Source organism: Ursus maritimus, unplaced genomic scaffold (assembly GCF_017311325.1).
Source record: "Ursus maritimus isolate PB19 unplaced genomic scaffold, ASM1731132v1 scaffold_1, whole genome shotgun sequence".
NCBI classification, from domain to species: domain Eukaryota; kingdom Metazoa; phylum Chordata; class Mammalia; order Carnivora; family Ursidae; genus Ursus; species Ursus maritimus.
In genome coordinates, this window is record NW_024423343.1 from 61794267 (window position 1) to 61815141 (window position 20875).

General features: G+C 43.1%; 1 protein-coding gene across 3 annotated transcripts in view; it reads left to right on the plus strand.

Annotated features, from left to right (window-relative positions):
- Window positions 1–20875, plus strand: part of STK39 (serine/threonine kinase 39) — a 441956-nt gene that overhangs the window by 143204 nt on the left and 277877 nt on the right. Inside the window, exon 1 of one of the 3 annotated variants that reach the window (XM_040644236.1) lies at window positions 13035–13324. The exons of the other annotated variants lie outside the window; for them this stretch is intronic. Within the exon in view, the coding sequence (XP_040500170.1) occupies window positions 13114–13324 (211 nt within the window). The 5' untranslated portion in view covers window positions 13035–13113. Of the gene's footprint in view, window positions 1–13034; window positions 13325–20875 lie in introns of those variants that run through there. 3 annotated transcript variants of the gene reach the window in all.

Sequence of the window (20875 nt, forward strand, 5' to 3'; positions counted from 1 at the left end):
AACCCCACACAGGGCTGGATTCCACGACCCTGAGATCATGATCCAAGGGGAAATCAAGAGTCGAACACCTAACAGACTGAGCCCCTCCATGATGTCTTAGTAAAGGTGTAGACTGTTCTTAGCAGCTGTGACAAAATTCTGGAGTCAGCAGGAGTGATGACAACTTCCTGAATGTGGCAGGTTCCAATCCTGTTGGTTTGCTCATTTTCAAGGTTTATTAGCTACGGAAGTGAAAGAGTGGTTCTGGAACTAGAGGATCCTTGACAATGGAAGATTCAGGAGCTAGTACCCAGTTAGCTAGGGCTGGCATAACAAAGTACCACAAAACTGGGGTGACATAAAACAACAAAGATGTATTCTTTTACAGTTCTGGAGGCTAGGAGTCTGAAGTCAAAGGTGTCAGTAAGGCCATGCATGCTCTCTCTGAAGGCTCTATGGCACTCTTGCCTTGCGTCTTCTAGTTTATGGTGGTTGCTGGCAATTCTTGGCATTCCTTGGCTTACAGATGCATCATGCCCATCGCTGCCTCTAGTTTCACATGTCCTTCTCTCATGCATCTGTGTCTCTTCTGTTTTCTCTTCTTTGAAGGACACCAGCCATTCCATTAAGACCCCACCTAATCCAGAACAACTTCATCTTAACTTGAGTATATCTGCAAAGTCTTATTTCCAAATAAGGCTACATTTACAGATACAGGTAGATATGAATTGGGGGGGATACTATTCAACCCAGGGTAGTGCCTCAATACTGCAATGTAACTGTGGGAATCTTTTCTGAAAGTTCATCCCAGACTCAGTCCTTTTATTCTTTCCTCAAGGTCTGAAAGTCTTTTAATATCCTGCAATAAATACCTTATTTTTTAACTAGCTAAAATGTATTCTCTTCTTTACAAATGAACTCTGACAATACATCTATATACATATTTTTCTTTAAGTGTTCAATTTAAGGTTTTGCTTTTTGATCATGGTGTTGGTAAAAGAAAATGCTTCCTAATGTGAAACCTAAAATTTTCATAACCAGTTTTTGAAATCTTAAGAGTTTTGTTTTTAATTGCTCTTTCTGGGTCTAACAATAATTAGATTCAGAGGAGGGAAAGAGAACTTTATTAGTTAATTAGGCAAGGAAATTTGTTATCTGAACTTAACAGAAAAGAAAACTGAGGCCCAGAAAAAAAGAAATGACTATATTTTGCAACTAATAAGGGAGTCTAATAAATCCAACAATAATGTTCTTTCTGTTGCTCTGTTGTTCCATGAAGTACTTACTGGAGAGGGAGAGGGTGGTTGAAGGATTTTAAGTCTCTGACTGATAGATTAAGATGGCAAAAATGAGATAATTATCCAGCAACGGAACCAATTTAAAAGAAGAACTTCTAAATCTAAGCGAGTATTGTTCCCTTCAAATAAATCACATTGGGAGCTATGTAGTTATTTCAAGTATTGCCCCAAGTATTTTGAGTCTTTTCTGCTGAAATTGCTGTTATAACTGGGGTCACTTCTCTGAATATCCTCACTGGCAAGTTTTGTTTTCCTTTTTGTGGTGGTTTTTTGCCTTTTTGAGTTGCTCTGGTTTTAAATACCGGCCGAAAGTTGTTCAAAGTGTAGTGAATAAAATGGGTGATCAAGCAGTGATTTGTGCAGCACACAATCCCACAAACGATTTAGACTTTCTGCATAATAAGCCAGCCTGACTGTTTGACCTTGAAGATTCATTCAGCGTGGACAATACCATTTATGTTGAAGAAACAAATTAGCATTGTCTTCATTTGTGATTCAGTCAGGCACACTTTCTTATATTTTTTTTTTCTTGGAGTTTTCCATTTAAGGTTTTGGCATCTTCTTTTCAGGTCATACTGAAAATATCAAGTTTTATCGAGTTTCTATTGTCCCCTGAAAAACATGACTTTGTCCAGCTTCTCTTGAAAGATGAGAATAAATGTCAGGTCTTCTCTGTTACTGTTTATCACCTCAAATGCGTGGCCTAGTCTTTATAGCATCTTTGCTTTTACTCAAATTCTCTTTTGGAGTGAAGCCGTGTCATGGCTCTTAAACACAGGGAAAGATGCTCACCATCCCTCCAAATGAGAGAAACAAAATTAAAGCTACAATCACACTTTTTTCACCTACCAGATGGGCCAAGATCAGGCAGTTTCGGTAACCACGGTAGACCGCAAAGGGAACCTTACGTCGGTACAATCCCTATGGTAAGTAACTTGTCAGTATCTTTTGAAATGAAAAATGCACATACCCTTTGATACAGCCATCCTACTTCTAGGAATTTTCCTACAGGTGCACTTGGACACGTGCAATAGCATATGTGTGCATATCATTCACTGCAGTCGTGTTTGTAACAGCGAAAGAGTCCATTGTTAGAGGTCTGCTTAAATCAATCATGCACATCCGTGCAATGGAATATTAATTAGCTTTTAAGAAGAATAATTATGAAATGTTCTATATCTTGCTTTGGGAGGTGGTTATGCTCCTATATTCAATTCTCAAAATGTATCAAATTGAATCTTGCATCTTAGTGAATGCAAATTATACCTCAGTAAAAAAAAGAAAAGATGGACGGGATAGAGTTAGGTCTAAATAAATTTAAAGAAGACTCCATGACACCCTTTCCAAGATATCTGTGAACTGGAAAAAAATCGGGCTGTGATTCAGTATTTGTTGCCATTAGTAGAGAAAATAATATATTAACATGGTTGCATATGCACCCAGCATCTCTCGAAGGATGTGAGGACAGGGTAGTAGTAGTTGCTTCTAGTAAAGAAATCCACATGGGTGCAAGATAAGGATAGGAAGGGGATGTAGTGTTCACCCTACACCCTTTCTATCTTTAAATTTTTATAAGTTGTACATGTCATGTATATTCAAAAGGAAAATAAGTTTTTTAATGAAGCTCTCCTGTAATTTTGTCATCAGCCACTATTTCCAATGTTAATTGCTTATTGGATAAAGCAAGTGCTCTAATTCTGTCAACAGATATATGAGCCTTTTGGGTTACTGGACTGCTGCTTTTCATTTCACAATAAACATTCTTGCTATCTTTTAAGAAACATTTGTGCCAATAAAATAACATTTCATTGACGTAATGTTACGCCATCACAGGATGTTACCTTCCAGCCACAAGAAGACAAGATGGTAAGCTTGCTATGATTCTCGATATTCAAATAATGTGTGGATTAGTAACACAAGAAATTGTGATTTTTTTCAAAATTTTCTTATATGTTTTAATGGAATGTTTAAAGATTTAAACTAATAAAATGAAAAGAATTATTGGGTTACCTATTGAAAGATGTTTTAAAGTTCTATAATATTACTTGGCCTTTTCTAGTCTCTTGAATTGTTTATATATACCACTATCCTTTGTATTTGAGGAACAATTGATTTGAAAATTATTCACTACTTGACTGAATTAACTGCCCCATTTAGTTAATGGACCACGAAATACTGTCATATAGCGTTTACTTGATTTGAAGACCAAACTAATAAATTATTTACATTGATTATTGAAACTAATGGTTACTTCACCATTTTAAAAACAGATTAACAATAGCCATTGTTCACATAGTATTATTGATGTTGCACAAGGGTAGTTTTAGAAATAACATTTATAATATTTGGATGGAGTATAGAGGCACATATAGAATATTTGTCTCCAAACTCAAAATTGCCAAAAATTATAGTTTTAAGAAGGAATACTCCATTCTTGGCTATCTACAACTTTATCTTCTGGCTTTAAGTGTCATTAAACTGCATCGCACACCAATAGTCATTTTAAAATTAAATTGTAATTTAATTTAGTTAATAAAATTTTGTTTAAAAGTTTTAATGTAATAATAGCAAATATGCCTTACCAAGAGATAGAGGGATATAGAGCTAAGTTTTACTTTCTGACTTTGAAGTTGGACAGAGCATATTTGAATCTTGGCTCTGCTACAGATCAACTGGAGTAGGGTTCAGTTTAAGTTACTTAACCATTATGACTTTCAGCTTCTCCATCTATAAAAATGCACAAAATGGGACCTCCATCATCAAGTTGTAGGTGAAGATCAATTGATAGAATGTAACTAAAACGCTTGGTACAATGTCTCCATAAACTATAGTCATTGTTGTTATTGTGAAAGGAATTAGAGACATTACTGAAAATTACCATAAAGCAATATATTATGATCCAAAGTTATCTTTGTTATGAGGGTTAAAATGTCATTCATTCACTCAGTGATTGATTCACATGTGGGGTGGCTGGGTGGCTGGGTGGCTGAGTCGTTAAGTGTCTGTCTTGGGCTCAGGTCATGATGGGAGGTGGGGGGTGCGGGTAATGGGACTGAGCCCCTTGATGGGGCTCCCTGCTCAGCAGGGAGTCTGCTTCTCCCTCTCCCTGTGCCCCTCCCTTCCCCTTGTGCTTTCTTTCTTTCTTTCTTTCTTTCTTTCTTTCTTTCTTTCTTTCTTTCTTTCTTTCTTTCTCTCTTTCTCTCTTTCTCTCTTTCTTTCTCTCTCTCTCTCTCTCAAATAAATAAATAAAAATCTTAAAAAAATAAAGGAAAAAGCTTAATTTTTGTGGGTAAATATGATTCATTTACGACAAGAACATTCTTTCAAGACTTTTCATTTTTGAACCCTTCATGCAGTAATACCATCTGAAGTCTAAATTGTTTCGAATGGCTCTTCTTCTCCATTCTGCTCTTCTCTCCCAGCTTCAGGGGTCTCTCCATCAAACCGAAGCCACCAGAGAATGGTCAAAATAGGACCCTGTGGCCCAATAACTTAAATGTCTAGTTTTGGAGTTTTTGAGGCAAAACTACAGTCTGTACATGTGACCAATCTCCCTGTCCCCAAGGGATAATTTATTCGTTTACACGTCTGTCTGTCCCATTAGATGTTAAGCTTTGAGAGTAGGGACATGTCTCATTCATCTTTCCATCATTCCACAGTCTTATGCCCAAAGCTCACACACAATAGGTACATAGTTTGTGTCTTTAAAATAATGCAATATTATTTTATTCAAACCATTTCAATGAAAATATTTTTAAAAGACAGTTACTATTTCAACAGTTCTTTAAAAAGACTCAGTCCTTTTTTTTTTTTTTTAAGATTCTATTTATTTGAGAGAGAGTGAGTGCATGAGCAGGACAGAGGGAAGAGGGAGAGGGAGAAGCAGACTCCCTGCTGAGCAGGGAGGTCATTCCAGGAACCTGAGACCATGACCTGAGCCTGCCATTTGTTACATCTGACTCCGGAAAGCCATCAGTGACCATTGAGTGTTTTAAAGTTGTCACCTTGCTGGGAACCCCCTGGCTCTGGTGCTTTTCTAGTTGTTGTGGTTTTCCTGTATCACAGTGATGTTCTCAGGGCCAGCACAGTTATTAGCAACTTGGGCTGCTGAGTAGAATCATCTAGATGCCCAGTTTCTACTGGCAGGCTATGGTTTAGGAGAATATAGGCGACACCGGGGCCTGAAGAATTTCAACAAGATGCAGAGGAGATGCTGACACCCAGCCAGCCTGAAGGACACCTGGATCACCCGTGCTTTACTCCCTGGCGTGGGCTCTCTTGAGACATGCTGTGCAAAGGCTGCAAAATTGTGCTCCACTGGCCTGAGGTGGGCTAAAAATGTTCAGCCTGCATGGTAATATTGTTTCATAATTGTGAAATATTTCCAACATACAGCACAGTAGGGATACAAAGGCAATAAAAACTCACGGACCTGCCATCCAGTCTAACAAATCTTATCATTTTGCTGTATTTATTACAGATTTTTATTAAAGCGATAAAACATTACAGATGCCATGGACGCCCTCTGTGTGCCTTTCCCCTGCCTATCCTTTCCACGTAATGACTACCTGGAATTTGGAGTTTATCATTCTGATCCACATTTCAGTAAATAGGTACTTAGTCAAAGATTCTGCTTAGTGTTTTCTTGCTGTTACATATTACGTATACGGTATCAGATTCTGTGCAGCATTGTATAAAATTGGGCCAATATTTAAAAACTGAAAAATTTCACATGAAATCAGATTTGTTGGCTTCTCTTGAAACAACCGGAAGATCTGGCAACATTGGGCTAGCTTTCTGGCATGACAGCATGCCGTGCTGGGCCAGCGCTGTTCAGCGTGACACGGTCCCACGGCTCACACTGTGTAGACATATGCGCTTGCACCTGGACTGTGTCTCCTTTGATGCAGGTCTGGCCCCCGATACTGAACTTCCTTCCACCCTAATTCTTTTCTTTCTTCAAGGCCATTTCTGCTGTCCTCACCTAACTGCTTGATTTCAAAGGCGTCTTCCTCTCCAAGTATCTCTACCTACCTCTAACATCCGCCTCTCCTTCTGCGATCTCCACTCTTTTGTCTGAAATTCATTTTAATTTTCTTGCCATTTCCTGCTATTTCTCTCAGGTTCCTTGACTTTAGCACCAGAAGGGCATAGTTTCACTTCATTGTTGTTGCTTAGACTTTGCCAGTCAGTAACAAAAGAAGTTATTTATTTTGATTGGCAGACCGACCCACCCTATGACATCTCTGTGACCTCTAGCTGTTCACTTGTTCGGGTAACTTTAGGGGATGTGTTGGCCTGGAAGGTTTGACACTGGATAAAGTGGGGTTTTATGGGTTAGACAATTCTTAAGGGTGGAGGTAGTTTTGTCTTTTATTTTCCTACAGCATTTGGCAAAGTGCCATGCAAATTATAGTCCCTAGAAATGTATTTACTAAATGAAAGAATATTAATAAGTTAAATTACAAGTTTTTTTTTTTTAAGATTTTATTTATTTATTTGACAGAGAGAGAGACAGCCAGTGAGAGAGGGAACACAAGCAGGGGGAGTGGGAGAGGAAGAAGCAGGCTCATAGCAGAGGAGCCCGATGTGGGACTCCATCCCACAACGCTGGGATCACGCCCTGAGCCGAAGGCAGACGCCCAACGACTGCACCACCCAGGAGCCCCTAAATTACAAGTGTTTTATTACATACTCCTCCTTACAAACCAGGGCAGCCCCTGGTCCTCCTTTGTCTCAGAATGCATGTAATCCAAGATACCGCTCCTGATAAAGATCTGAGTTTGTCAGGGAGGCCAGAGAGGCAGAGATGGAAGAGTGTTCAGGGTTTTGTGGATAGTTCTGGTGGGAGGATTTTTTAATAGGAAGAGAGGAGCACTGAGATATCTTTGGTATTTGGAAAAATCTGAAGGTGAGAGGGATGAACAAAATATTTTCAGAAAGTGCTGTTTTGTGTAATAAATGGGATTCCTATTTGAGATTCTTCAATGGAGTCAGCACTAAAGAATCAAATTACTTTTAATTACATTTTAATGTCATTCTGCCTGGGACAGGACTATCAGGTTTTAGACAGATTACATCATGAAAGAAATATGTATGCCGCACAGATTTACCATAATGCCTCTGGATGTTTTAGAAAAGGGCGAACCTTGCTAAATATGGAGGTCTTCCCCTATTAGTACCGAGATTAGGGCTTCCAGTAAGACCTCTCTCTAACAGGACCAGGAACCTTTCTATCATGGTAGAAACCTCTGAGATTAATGAAGAGGCATTAACTGTCACCAGAGCAATTTTGTCTGGAATATAAAATGCAATAGAAAGTCAATTTCAAGAGCTGGTTGGGAAATAAATGAAAACACATGTCTGCAAGTTCTAATTCATATAAGTTTAATTCCTTAATCACATGTGATGAATTTAAGAAGCAGTGTCTCTGCAATAATTCAACTTAAAATAGATTTAAGCCTCTTTTTCCATTTATGGCTGGGAAATAAACACTAATGGCACCTTAACACTAAATTGTGTTAAACCTAATAAAATAGAATCACACCAGTTCTGGACTTTAGATGATAGATAGCATCAGCTGTGCAGGTGGAAAGCACATGACGTCTCTATCAGTATGCTAAGGGGGAAAGGTCTTCAAAGTTGGAAAGGTTCATATATTCTTGAACGCATTTTTCAGATGGACATTTGACATCTCTGTCAAGAATTCATTCAGATGTTTACTCTGCAGGTGTTCTTGAAAATAATATTAAAAACAAGTTGTAAAGTCCAGGGTTTGGTGGTGTGGTGGCTCCAAAGGAGTGGCTAATTTCCATTAGTGCTCTTTGCTAAAGTTGGTCCAAATAAAATGCAGTTGGCTGACGAACAAATCCCGTAATCCCACCGTATTAGTTCCCCAGGGCAGCTATAACAAAGTACCACAAACTGAGTGGCTTAAAAATAACAGAAATGTATTTGCTCACAGTCTGAAGTCTAGGAGTCCAAAATCCAAGTATTGACAGGGTTGGTTCCTACTGGAGGTTCTAAGGGAGAGTCTGTTCCATGCCCCTCTCTTAGCTTCTGGCTGCTGTCGACAGTCTTTGGCATTCCTTGGTTTATAGACCTGTCACTCCAATTTCTGCCTCCCTGGTCGTATGGCATTCTCCCTGTGTGTGTCTCTATCTTTGGGTCCAAATTTCCTCTTCTTAGAAGGGTACCAGTCATTGGAATAGGGCCCAACCAATCCAGTATGACCTAATCTTAACTTGCTTACACTTGCCAAGACCCTATTTGCAAATAAGGTCATATTCACAAGTATTGGGTTTAGGACTTCAATGTATCTTTTTAGGGGGGCACAATTTAACCTATAATACCTACCTTCCCCCGAGACTACCCCCCCACCCCGAGTGCCTCCCAGTCCAGAATTCTGGAGCCACTAGTGTGTGCGGTGGGTCACGTGTGTGGCACATGCCAGCTCATTTCATCTTTCCAGCCACCCCATCATCCTGGGGTGATTGTCCTCACTTTAAGAAAACAGGCTCAGAGAGTTTAAGCTGCCAGCTGGTAAGTACAGAGTGAGTATTTCAATCCAGCTATTACTGACTTAAACCAATCCTTTTTTACTCTGCCTTGCCATCACCTTAACTCAAAAACACCGGATCCTTGTCTTTGGAAGCAATCACTTGAATTAAAATCCAGCTCTTTCACAATTTTCCCCTCAAACACAGTTTCTAAAAGAGTAAGTATGAAAGAGTTGGAGATGGAAGATATGGTGATAGATTTTCTTCCCACCCTGGAACATCTGGCCTTTTCCCACCATGCAATGGCAGTGACTTTGCAGTCGATTACAGGTTAGCCATGGGAGAAAGACCATCTGTCAATCCAGAGTCTCCCATTCCTTCAGTAGATGTATGTTTTAAAACATTTTATAAATTGCACTTGTGTACATCTACTTTTTTTAATGCATTGGGGCAATTTGATTTTTAAAGGAATCTCATCTGTCATCAAGTTCTATTTCTCTGCTCCTTAAATAATTCTTAAGTCTACCCCCTCATCATTATCTTCAATATCATGAGATTTGTTCACATGCACATTTCTCTAACTTGACTATAGCAGTGGCTTTCAAATAGGTCTCTCCGCCTCCAGTTCCCTCCCATGTAATCCACCCTTGACATAGATGACTCATTCTGATGTTTAAAAGTATGTTTTTATACATTTAAAAAGTGTTATATTCATTCAACAAATATTTACTGGGTATATTCTGTGCTAGATGTTATTCCAGCCACTGGGAAACAGCAGTGAACCAGAGGAACAGAAATTCTTGCCCTCAGAGAGCTTATATTCTGTACAGTTCATGATTGCCATTGTTATGTCTCTTTCTTCTATATATTTTGTTACAAGTCTTGGCAGATAAGGATAATGATGATGATGACATTGATGAGGGTTTTCATTTTATTGAGCATTTACTGTGTGGCAGCCATTATGCTGAGCTGCTTACGTACAAATTATGTTGCAACAACCCACAAGGAAGTTATTATGATGCTGATTGTGTGAATGAGAAAATTGAGACTTGGTTTAATAAGTCCAAAGTCAGAGATAAAAAAAAATGTTGGGGGCAAGATTTGATTCTGGCATTTTCTTTCTTCAAACCCGTGGCCACTACACTACACATCTTCTCTTAGATGTCCAAAGGGTTGTAGAGAAGGAAAAAAACTTCCTCTACCTTCTCCAATTTAGTAATTTGAGGCCTGAGAATTGAACTGACAAAAGACAGATTAGCAAAGGAAAAAACAGTTTGCAGATATGCAATGGCCATATATGGAGGAGTACTCAGCGATGAATAAGTTAAAGAAGTGGGTAAAATCGGGGGCTTATATACCATTTTAACAAAGGGTGATAAATTGTGAAGTGGTTAGACAAGGGATAAAGGGGTTTGGTTACTAGCAGGGGTAAATCATGGGATGGTGACTGGGAAAGGATGGATACAGCTTGTCCATGCACACTCATTTCAGTGCCATTTCCCGATAAGAGTCATTCTCCTCTTTCTGGTATGGAAGAGGGGGCACCTTTACAAATGGAAATTTCCTTTATGAATGGAAATTCCATTTACAAAAGGGAAATTTATGCCCTGCTTTTAGGCAGATAGGGGAGAGCAGAGAGCTCTTCCTGTGTCTGTTGTTTCTTAATTGCCTTCAGCTCAAAATAGTTCTTATGCCAAAGTAGCATATTTTGGGGGCGCAGATTCCGATCCCTTTCAGGATTTACGAATTACTAACTGAACGTGATAGAAGCTCTTTGTAAAGCAAATAACCACGGTAGTACTCTGTTTATAAGATGACGATTTTTGTATAAATAGTTTATCTAAGGCAGCAGTTTGCTCTTCAGAGGCCATGTCTGGAGATATTTTTGACCATCATGACTGAGAGTAGGGGTACTACCGGCATCTAATGAGTAGCAGACCTCTACCCACAGAGAGTTACCTGGTACAAAACATCAGAAGTGCTGAACCCTTGAAACCCTGACCTAGAATGAGGTAGGTGTAAAAGCTGAATAAAATTAAGACTCTTATTTTTTCTGTGTTTTAAAGTGTCTGACTGAATATATTCTTTATGTATTGAAGTAAAGCTTGTTTGTATTTTAAAGGCTTCCTCCCCTGCCATCTTTCAGTTTAAATTTAGTAATGGGCTTTCAGGGAAAATTGCCTATCAGTTGAATACTTTTTAAATACACATGTTTCTAAGTTTTAAGTACCACTTTACTCAATTGCTTATGAAAACATTAACTTAAATTCTAATCAAATGCTTTTATAATTTTATAATTTAAAAATAGGATTCATGTTCTGTTCTTTAGATATAAAAATGATTCCAAAGGCCACCGATAGTAAACATTCTTCTTTACTCCGATTTACTGGTAGTAGTGATGGGTGTGCCCTGAGTCATCAGTTTTGCAAGTCTTCTTTCTGGTAGCCATTTGGAAAGTGGCGGGCTGGGTGCAGAGATCTGGTGTGTGACTATGGAACAGTTGTTCTTTGTAGGAAACGAAGTGATCTGTGTTTGATTCAAATCTGTGCTATTGGTCCTGACAGCATCATGTTTTCCAATTAAGTTCCAAGAACTTTCCTGGCCTTCACAGTCTCACTTCATGATTTGAAATTCAAAATATAAATTCATATGACAAAATGGAGGTCATATCCAATATAATCATTTTTCTTTTCCCTTAAAAACAGTCCTTAAAAGTTCTTTGGGATGGGGAGCAGCCCTTGAGAAGGAGAGGTCCCCTATTCCCTATTCCTCTCCACTGAAAGCATCAGAGGCCTAGAATTTATTTGTTCATGAAGTTGTCTGTGTCTTGACAGACATTAAAATCAATACGCGGTTTTTGAACACCCATGCATAAAAGATGTACACTTTCTTAGTTCAGCATAAATTTCTGCTTATAGACCAGAGCGTCATAGCTGCTTTACCCCTTCTGTTCCATAATGCTATAAGAGATTAAGCACACTCATTTTGGTTTACATCACTGTTTGATTAGACATATAACATTTCTCCTAATGAATTTCTGAGTTTCCTAATTGTCTTCAAAAAAAAATCAAGATTTGTGTATATAAACGCAGATGATGAAGCATCACAATCTTAGAGTTGTTTTTTTTTAAAATAATGCTCATTATTCTAACGCATTTATTCAGTAGTTGTTTGTAGTCATGAAAACTACACAAGATAATTTTGGCAAAATGACCAATAGGACCATTAGTTCACCCCACCGTTTCTGCTTAAGACAGGAATGGTGTAATCTTGGTCATTACTACCAAGGGAACACAGGGAACATTCAGTGTGAAATATGACACCTATAATTAGGAAGACCTATGGTTATACCATAGCAATTTTAAAGATGAGGTAATTTTGGGAGTGTTGAAAAAAAAGCAGCAATTAATCAAAAGTTTTCAGCAGTTTATTTATGATACGATATGTTCTGCAAAAGAAATGCCTGCTATCTTTTGTCGTAAGGAGTTAATGTGGCGTGTTACTAAGAGCACAGAATTTGAAATAAAGTGTCCAAACCCCTTACATTTTTTAAATGCTAACTTTATAGGCCCTTGTATCACTTCCCTGGGATCCAGGCGGCTGGGAACAAACGAAGAAAAGCCTGTGAACAGCCAGGGACCCAGGGAATCATGTTTCACTCAGAAAAAAAAAAAAACCAAAAAAACAAAAAAAACCCAGAAGGGCTGAGATTAGATTAGACAAGGTGGGAAAGGGATATTGGCAGGTAATGCGCAGGAAAGTTACAACTTGGGTTATTTTTTAACTGGCGTCCTACAAACGGCCCGCGTGTAGGTGTCTCTCGCTAACTTGTAAATGAACTTCAGGTTCTCCTTAGCTGGGGCGACTTCTGAATCTGAGAACCTGGCGGCGGTTCAACGACCCCGCCCTCAGGGTCCCCAGGGGGCATCTTCTGGAGAGCCTGACTGTCTGGGACACGGGCCCCAAAAGCAAACACAAACCCGCCTTACTCCCCTCGGGTGGAAACTTCCCCGGCCTCGAGCAGAGCGGGAGGGGGCGGTGGGGCGGCGGTTCCCCTCGCGGAGGCAGAGAACTGCGCGCGCGAGGCTCCGGGCGCGCGGCGAGCGCGGCGGCCGCCGCCTCCTCCCCACCCCGCCTCTGCTGGCGCTGCCTCCTCCCTCCGCCCGGCTCGGCCTCCCTCGCTCCCTCCCCTCGTGGCTGGCTCCGGCGGCGGCGGCGGCGGCGGCGCGGCGGGGAGGGCGTGCGCCGGCCGAGAGGTGTCGGTGGTGAGGGAAGGGAAGTTTCAAGTGGAAGGTCGTCCGCCGGCCGGCGCGTCCTCCCGCTCCTCCGGCAGCATCATGGCGGAGCCAAGCGGCTCGCCCGTGCACGTCCAGCAGCCCCAGCAGACAGCCCCGGTGACAGCGGCGGCGGCGGTGGCGGCCCCCGCGGCCGCGACAGCAGCGGCGGCCCCGGCAGCGCCCGCGGCCCCGGCTCCGGCTCCTGCCCCGGCGGCGCAGGCCGTCGGCTGGCCCATCTGCAGGGACGCGTACGAACTGCAGGAGGTTATCGGTCAGTGCGGCGGGCGCGGCGCGGCCGGTGCAGGCCGAGCGCCGAGGCCGGGAGGGAGGCGCGGCCGGGGGCGGGAGGGGGCGCGGGATGCTGGGCTCGCCTGCATGCACGCCCGGGAGGCAGAACGGCCGGCTTCGGGGCCTACCGGCTTCAACAGTTTTTTTTTTTTTTTAATTTATTTGTTCGTTCTCTGAGCGCTGGTGCTGCAGGAGGCGGCGCGGCGGATGTGACTCGCACTGCAGGCGAGCCGCATGCTGCAAACTTTTATCTCCCGGATCGCCGGGGCGGCGGAGCCGCGGACCCGGCAACGCCGCCGCATCACCCTCCACCCGCGCGGTGGGGCCGTAGCCCGTGGCGGGTGGCCACGCGGGCACGCAGCCGCGGGTGGGGTCGGGTGGGGTGGGGTTGCGGGGGGCGCCGCCCTGGGCTTCCAGCGCCCCCGCGCTGCGCCCAGGGGGCCGTGTCCTGGGGGACTCAGCGGGCGCAGCCGCGCCTCTGCTCGCCAAGCTCTGAGCCTCTGCCTCCTGTGAGCAGCCTCTCGCCGTGGGTAACCGGGCCACGTAGGAATCGCGGAGGCCAGGTTCTTTCCCGAGGCCGGGGAGGATGCTTGTCTCCCTCCGTGACAGCCGCTGCTCCACGCCCGTCTTGCAGCCCGGCCCGCCCCGGTACCCGCCTCTCGGTGCCCTGGCGCGCCGCCTGCCGCGCAGCCCGGCCGCCCGGGGAAAAGCAGGCGCCCTGGCCTCCTGCCCTGCACCGGGCCGGTGCTTTCCTCTGGTTCAGGGCCGAGCTGCTAGAGTGAAACCCGAGGCTTTCCGTGATCTGCTTCCTGCCATTCGGTGCCATCAAGTCGGCTCACAAATATCACCTTATCTTATATTTTTAAAAACCTGGCAAAGTCAACGGCAAGAAGCCGGCATTACTTTTCCTTGGGCCAAGCACGTGAAAGGCCCAAAGATTTGTGTTGACCCTTCGCTTAGAGCCTTTCCTATTGGGTCATCCTTTTTGAGAGTCTTGTTAAACCTACTAGTTAGGGAAACCTCCAAGCAGAACCTCCGCTTCTAACCGTACTGGGGCTGCGATGGGAGGCAGCTTTCCCATAGCTTGATATTTAAGTACGGTGATGAAAAAGGAATTCAGGGTATTTGTTTTAAATATTTTTTTTTGTTTTTTTTGCCTTTCTTTAAAAAAATTTTCCAGACCCCCTTCAAAAGATTAAAACAGGAGAATTTCATTAGGCGTTTAAATGAAGTCTGTATCACCTGCTGTGTGAATGAAAGAGCATAGACTGAAATACACATATATTTCATATATATGAGAAAATGATGGGCAGAACAGTCACCTAGAATATAAAAACTTCAAATAATCTAAAATAGACCTCTCTCTATAAAATTCTTTGAAAACCCATACTTTTCACAACTTTGGGCCGGGGATTCTCAAGGGATGTGTCTTTGTGTCACTGCCTGGATTAAATCACTTTACCGGCTTCTCAAAGCCTATCCAATGAAAACTGCTTTAGCCTGGCATATAAACCCCTTCAGGTTTTTGGTTTTGCCCCTTCCCGAAGTCGGCTTTGTTGATTGTACCCTGAATATTCTGCTGTCCTATGACACTTCTGGTCTCCCAGTCCTCGTTGTCTGGGCACGGGCTCTTTTCTCATCCAAGTGCCCCTGTCTGTAGGGAATCTCACTCTCTCCCCAGAGGGAATTTTCCTTGAGAAGCCGTTTGTTTTTCCTGAGGCAAAGTAACATCGGCTCCCTCTGCACCTCTTTTTTCATACTTAATAGGATGTGATCCCCTATTTTTTATTTGTGCCACAAAATCTAAGGCCCTACTATGTCCCAAGCATTGTGCTAGATATTAGCAGTGTATAAGTTCGTAAAAATGGTTCCTGCCCTCAAGGATTCTGCAACTTTATGTAAACGATTCTGTAAGATGTGATGAGTGAGCTCTGGGAGAGCACTAAGGAGGAGGGGGGCTGGGGATCTCCGGAACACCAGAATTTAGTTATAATCAATTTATATGCTTATTTTGTCAATTATCAGGGTTATGCAAGCTTTGCCTTTTGAAAACATAGTATTTTGAGTTGACTAGTTTTGTGAGCTAATGAATAAAAATTTTTAATTTTTAATTTAAGCGATGGGATTAATTGCAGGGCTTCTTTCTACTTGGAGTAACAGCATTGTTAATTATGGTTGGTCAGTTTACCTAAGGAATTTGAGAACAGAAACACTTGCTTATTACTTCTACCCCTATTTTTGCACATTCACACTGTGGGAAGGGCTTTTCTACATTTTAAATTCATCTTGTTTTTTTCCAACTAAAAGATGGTCTATGCGGAGGCCATGTTTTTGACAAATCAGGTTGCTGGAATAGGGTTTTGCAAGGGCTTAATGTTTATAGGGAATTATAAACCCATTTCCATTTAGTGTTTAATGCTAGTTGAGTGATTACAAGTGAACTTGTGGTTAAGCACTTTTGCTTAAACATTACATGAAGAAGTTAGTAGTTCAGACACTGAACTAGTTTCGACATGAATGCGGGTAGAGAGCCTTCTGCCTCCCCTCTCTCCACGGCAGGTGTCATATGATAGGGCTTCAGCCATGTGAACTGCAACCAGCAGGAGGCTCGATGTGCCTGAGCAGAGGACCAAGGGAGGCACCGTGTTTGAACTTTCCAGCGTGGCACAGAGCACTTTTTCTTCATTTCCTCCTGGGCAGAGATTGGGTCCTCAAGATTATGAGAGAATCGGTTTACTAAAGTTCAAACAAAGCAGGTTCAGTTGTTTGACTTCTGTTTTAGAAAAGTAAACACAGGATTTTGCAAGTCTAAAAATAAAGTTTTCTCTTTATTGTATTGCTGTTCCTGTGTTGTAAAAGATCAATGGAGAATTTGTAATGCTCTTAAGGGTAATCTGGTTCAGAAGTTTATGCGTGACCTGGAAATGATGTAAAGTCTAGTGGAGGGAGCTTTATGGTTAGAGAGGGGTTGAAAGTGTGGTGAAATTATTAAACTCCTTTAGCCATCGATCTTCTTGTCTTAGCAGACTTCAGATATTTCTGTCTCCTAAACAAGTAGCTGCTCTTGGGAGGTTTTCTTTCCTCTTTATGCACTTTAGCCTTGTGAAGCTTTGTCCCTCACCTCTCCCCTCCACCCCATCCTCCAATGCCTTCTTCTTCTTCTTCTTCTTTTTTTTAAATATTTTATTTATTTATTTGACAGAGAGAGAGGCAGCACTAGAGGGAACGTAAGCAGGGGGAGTGGAAGAGGGAGAAGCAGGTTTCCTGCTGAGCAGGGAGCCCCATGCCGGGCTCCATCCCAGAACGCCCGGGATCATGACCTGAGCCAAAGGCAGGCGCTTAAGGACTGAGCCACCCAGGCGCCCTTCCATTTCCTTCTTGAGAAGTGTAAGGGGTACCCAAAGATAGGCCAATTGAAAAATTAGTTTATTGGTGATATTAATAGATTACCTTCTTTGCCGAACAGAATGAACAGCAAGTCACGTTAATACTGTCTTTGGCATCTGTGGTAGAATTGAACAACCTCAAGGAACTTTTTTATGTCAGAGCACCGTCGTCTCTGCTATACGAGTTTCTGTATTCGAGGCCGATCATTGCACAGGGGCTGTGATCTTTACTGCTTTTCCTCAGAGAAGCCCTAAATAGACTTGTGCCTCCGAGGATGTTTGATTTTCTTAGCTTTTTTGCAGGATAAGCCTTTCTTTAGTTTTGCACTTGATTTCTCCGTGTTGATTCATTTCGTCCTCAGTGGTCAGTTAGAATGACCTAAAAATAATACATTTAGGGGCGCCTGGCTGGCTCAGCCAGTGGAACATGCAACTCTTGATCTTGGGGTTGTGAGTTCAAGCCCCATGTTGGGTGTAGAGATTACTTAAAAATAAAATCTTTAAAATAAAGTAATACATTTAATTTTTGGTCCTCGTCAACACAAGAATTCGGTTCCTAGAATTCTAGCCATAGTTTGACCAAGGGCTGCTCTGGGCACTCTATTTCTCTCCCGTGGTGCTTTTTTTTTTTTTTTTTTTTAAACCATTCAGATGAGTTTTCCCCAAGCCCAGGTTTTCAAGGAGCAGCAGTTTTTCCTAAAATGAGACCTGCAAGCAGCCCATACCATTCCCATTTCACCCTGTGGTCTGAGTTTGTGCAGAGTTCTGTGGCTTAGGGATTAGAACTGGTTTTATGGATGTTCTAGAGGGATCTTGAGGACATTGGGAACTATACTGGCTCACAGTCGTTTTCGTAGGATCTCAGAGGTCCAGGGCACTGAGTGTGTATCTCCCAGACCTTTAAATGGGGCTGCTTTGTTACTGCTGTTGGTTTGCTAGTTTGGCTCTTTATCCTTTTTTTTTTTTAACAAGATTTTATTTATTTATTTGAGAGAGAGAGAGAGCGCGCGCGAGTGTGGGTGGGTGGGAACAGAGGAAGAGGGACAAACAGACTCGGCGCTGGGGGCTCGATCCCACGACCCTGAGATCATGACCTGAGCTGAAATCAAGAGTCAGAGGCTCAATCAACTGAGCCACCCAGGTGCCCTTGGCTTTTTTTTTTTTTTTTTTTTTTTTTTAAAGTAAAAGAGGCTTCAAATGCATGGCCTAAGAGGGCTTTTGGCTTTCATATCATTTCACTTTTTTTTTTTTTTGTAAAGAGAAAAATGTATATAGAAATATTCTTTTTGTACTTTTTCACCATTGTGGTAGAATATACACATATACGTTGCATAAAATTTACTGTTTTAACTGTTTTAACTGGTGTGTAATTGGTATTAGTTACATTTATAACAGAAATGCTCTTTTATTTATTTTATAGAATTCACCTGTGAGGCTATCCACACCTAAAGTTTGTATTTACTATTTGGATTTTGTCGTCTTCTCTTAATTTCGGTCATGTGTATCTTTCATGAAATTTTTGTCTCTAAGTTATCAGATTTATTGGTATGCCTTTCTTCATTATATTCACTTATTCTCCCATTTAAATAACAGCTTTAATGAGGTCTACTTCATGGACCTTACAATTCATCCCTATATAGTGTACATTTCAGTGTGGGTTTTTGCTCTTTTTACTATATCTGCAGAGCTCAACAAGGATAATAATTCGTTTTAGAGCACAGAAATGCTCTTTTAAATGTGCTGTTCAAAGTGCCATGTGGGGGGCGCCTGGGTGGCACAGCGGTTAAGCGTCTGCCTTCGGCTCAGGGCGTGATCCCGGCGTTATAGGATCGAGCCCCACATCAGGCTCCTCTGCTATGAGCCTGCTTCTTCCTCTCCCACTCCCCCTGCTTGTGTTCCCTCTCTCGCTGGCTGTCTCTATCTCTGTCAAATAAATAAATAAATAAATCTTTAAAAAAAACAAAAAAAAAAAAAAAAAAAAAAAACAAAGTGCCATGTGGGAAAATGTCTCTAGGTACAAAGAAACTTCTGGTAGTATTATTACAATACTTTATTTATGCTTTTGATTTGTGAGCAATAACGTTAAGAATTCCGCCCTGTCTGTGACAGTCTGTCTTGCAGTACATTTTTGATGATGTCTGAGAATGAATCAAAACACTGCAGGCTCTGGAGTCAGAGGGCCAGGTCTGTTTCATATCCTGACAGTAGCGGTCCCTGGCCTTGTGACCTTGAGCAAATTACTTAGCTGTGTCTGCACTCAGTTTCCTCATCGGTAACATGGAGACGATGGCGATACGGTGGTGAGGATGAGAGAGTGTAAGGCCCTTGGAAGGGTGCCTGGCCCAGGGCAAGCTCTCAGTTAGTCTGAGCCATGACTACTAGAAACGACGTTTGCCAATCAGATGCGAGTTAGCACAGCCCTGGCTCTGGCAAGATGTGGGAGCGGCTCGAAGGGTTTCTCTGCTCGGTTTCTAGCAGGGAGGGGGCAGGTGGGAGACTTTGCCTGCTAGTCCTCCTTCTGGGGCGCGCTGGCTCGAAGGTAGCCTGCCCGGGCCCGGCCCCCCCTTGCGTCTTCCCTCCGCTGCAGGAGGAAGTGGAGAGACCTGTGGAGCTCCTGGCGATCTGGAGAGCTCAGGGCTTTAGGTGCCAAATGGCCCTCTGACAAGCGGTGAGAGCATCCTGCGGGAGGGTTGCTGGGAGGGGCAGCCCCATTATGACAGGGCTCTGAGAACAACCTGCTAAGGCTGCACTTTTCTCCCCCCAGTCCGCCCCGTGGAGGCTGCCATGCTGGCAGGAAATGCTGCTGACTAAAAGAAACATCACCGCGTCCCAGAGCGTGAGAGGACAGGAGCGTTTGCTCTCAGATAAAGTCATCGCTGCTGCTCCCCTGTCTCCTTCCGTCCCTCTCTGCTTTTCCCTCCGCTTAAAAAATACTCTCAGGTCTGTCTTATCTTTAACGACAAAAGAGAACAAAACAAAACCCTCACCGCTCCTTCCTCCTCTGGCCGCTACGTTATCTCCTTCCTTCCTTTCACAGCCGAGCCGTTGGAAAGAACCTCTCGTTCACGCCTCGGCCCGCCGCCGTCTGGCTCGTGCCCTCTTGCTGAGGAACCAGAGCGGCAGTCTCCACCGTCGCCGTGAGCCTGGCGTGGCCGCGGCCGGGGACACCGCAGTCCTCTCTCGGCCTCTGCAGGGTTTGGCGCCGGCCGCGCCGCAGGAGCCCCTTCTGTCTGCCTGCGGCTTCCGCGTCGCCTGGAGCGCCCACGTGCTCCCGCTTCTCTGGACGCGCGTCAGCCGCCTTTCTAGGTCTTCGTGTGATGTTCCGCAGAAGCTCGTACTCCCGGGGAAACTCATTGTCTCTCCCCCTTCGCTTCGTCAGCATCCTCCCTCTTCCTTAAGACCCTCGAGCGCGAAACAGAAGCGTGCCAGTGAGCCCACCCTCTCCTGTCTTCTTCCATCTGCCCCATGGAACTGCCATCAGTCCTCGGTATTCTGCGGACTTATTATCTTCTTTGCTCTGTCTTAAACTTTTCCTCTTGGCCATCGCTGGTTTAGTTCGGGCCGTGGTGTGTTCTTATTTGGGTTATTGTAATATGTTCCTAGGGAGGTTCCTTCCTCCTCTCCGTTCTTGCTTCCAGCTACAGTACGCATGGGTAGCAGAATGGTCGAGCTGTATCAACGTATTTATCAGTTACCCCCGGCTCAAACACTTTTCGTGGCTTTTCTATCATCCTCAAGGTTAACTCTCAGCATGGTGTTGAAGGCCTTTTGGGAATCGTCTCTTGCCTCCCATTCCAGACAAACCTTCCTTGTCATTTCCATTCTCAGACTCCCAGCCAGTGGGAACCTTTTGCAGTTGCTGAAATGATTCATTTGTGTTATCCTGCCCTTGCGAGGCAAGTTTTCACTCTGCTTGGAACACCATTCCACACCCTTCCCTGCTGTCTTCATTTATTTAACAGAGAACACTGTCTCTCCTTTTAAGTTTTACCATCGTCGAAGTATAACATGCATGTGGAAAAGTGTACAGATCATAAATATATAGCTTGATGCACGTTCATAAATTGAACACACCCAGATCTGGCCTCCCTGGTAAGACCTGGAATAAATGATTTCTCTTCACAGCAACAGTCTTGCTCCAGAGCCTC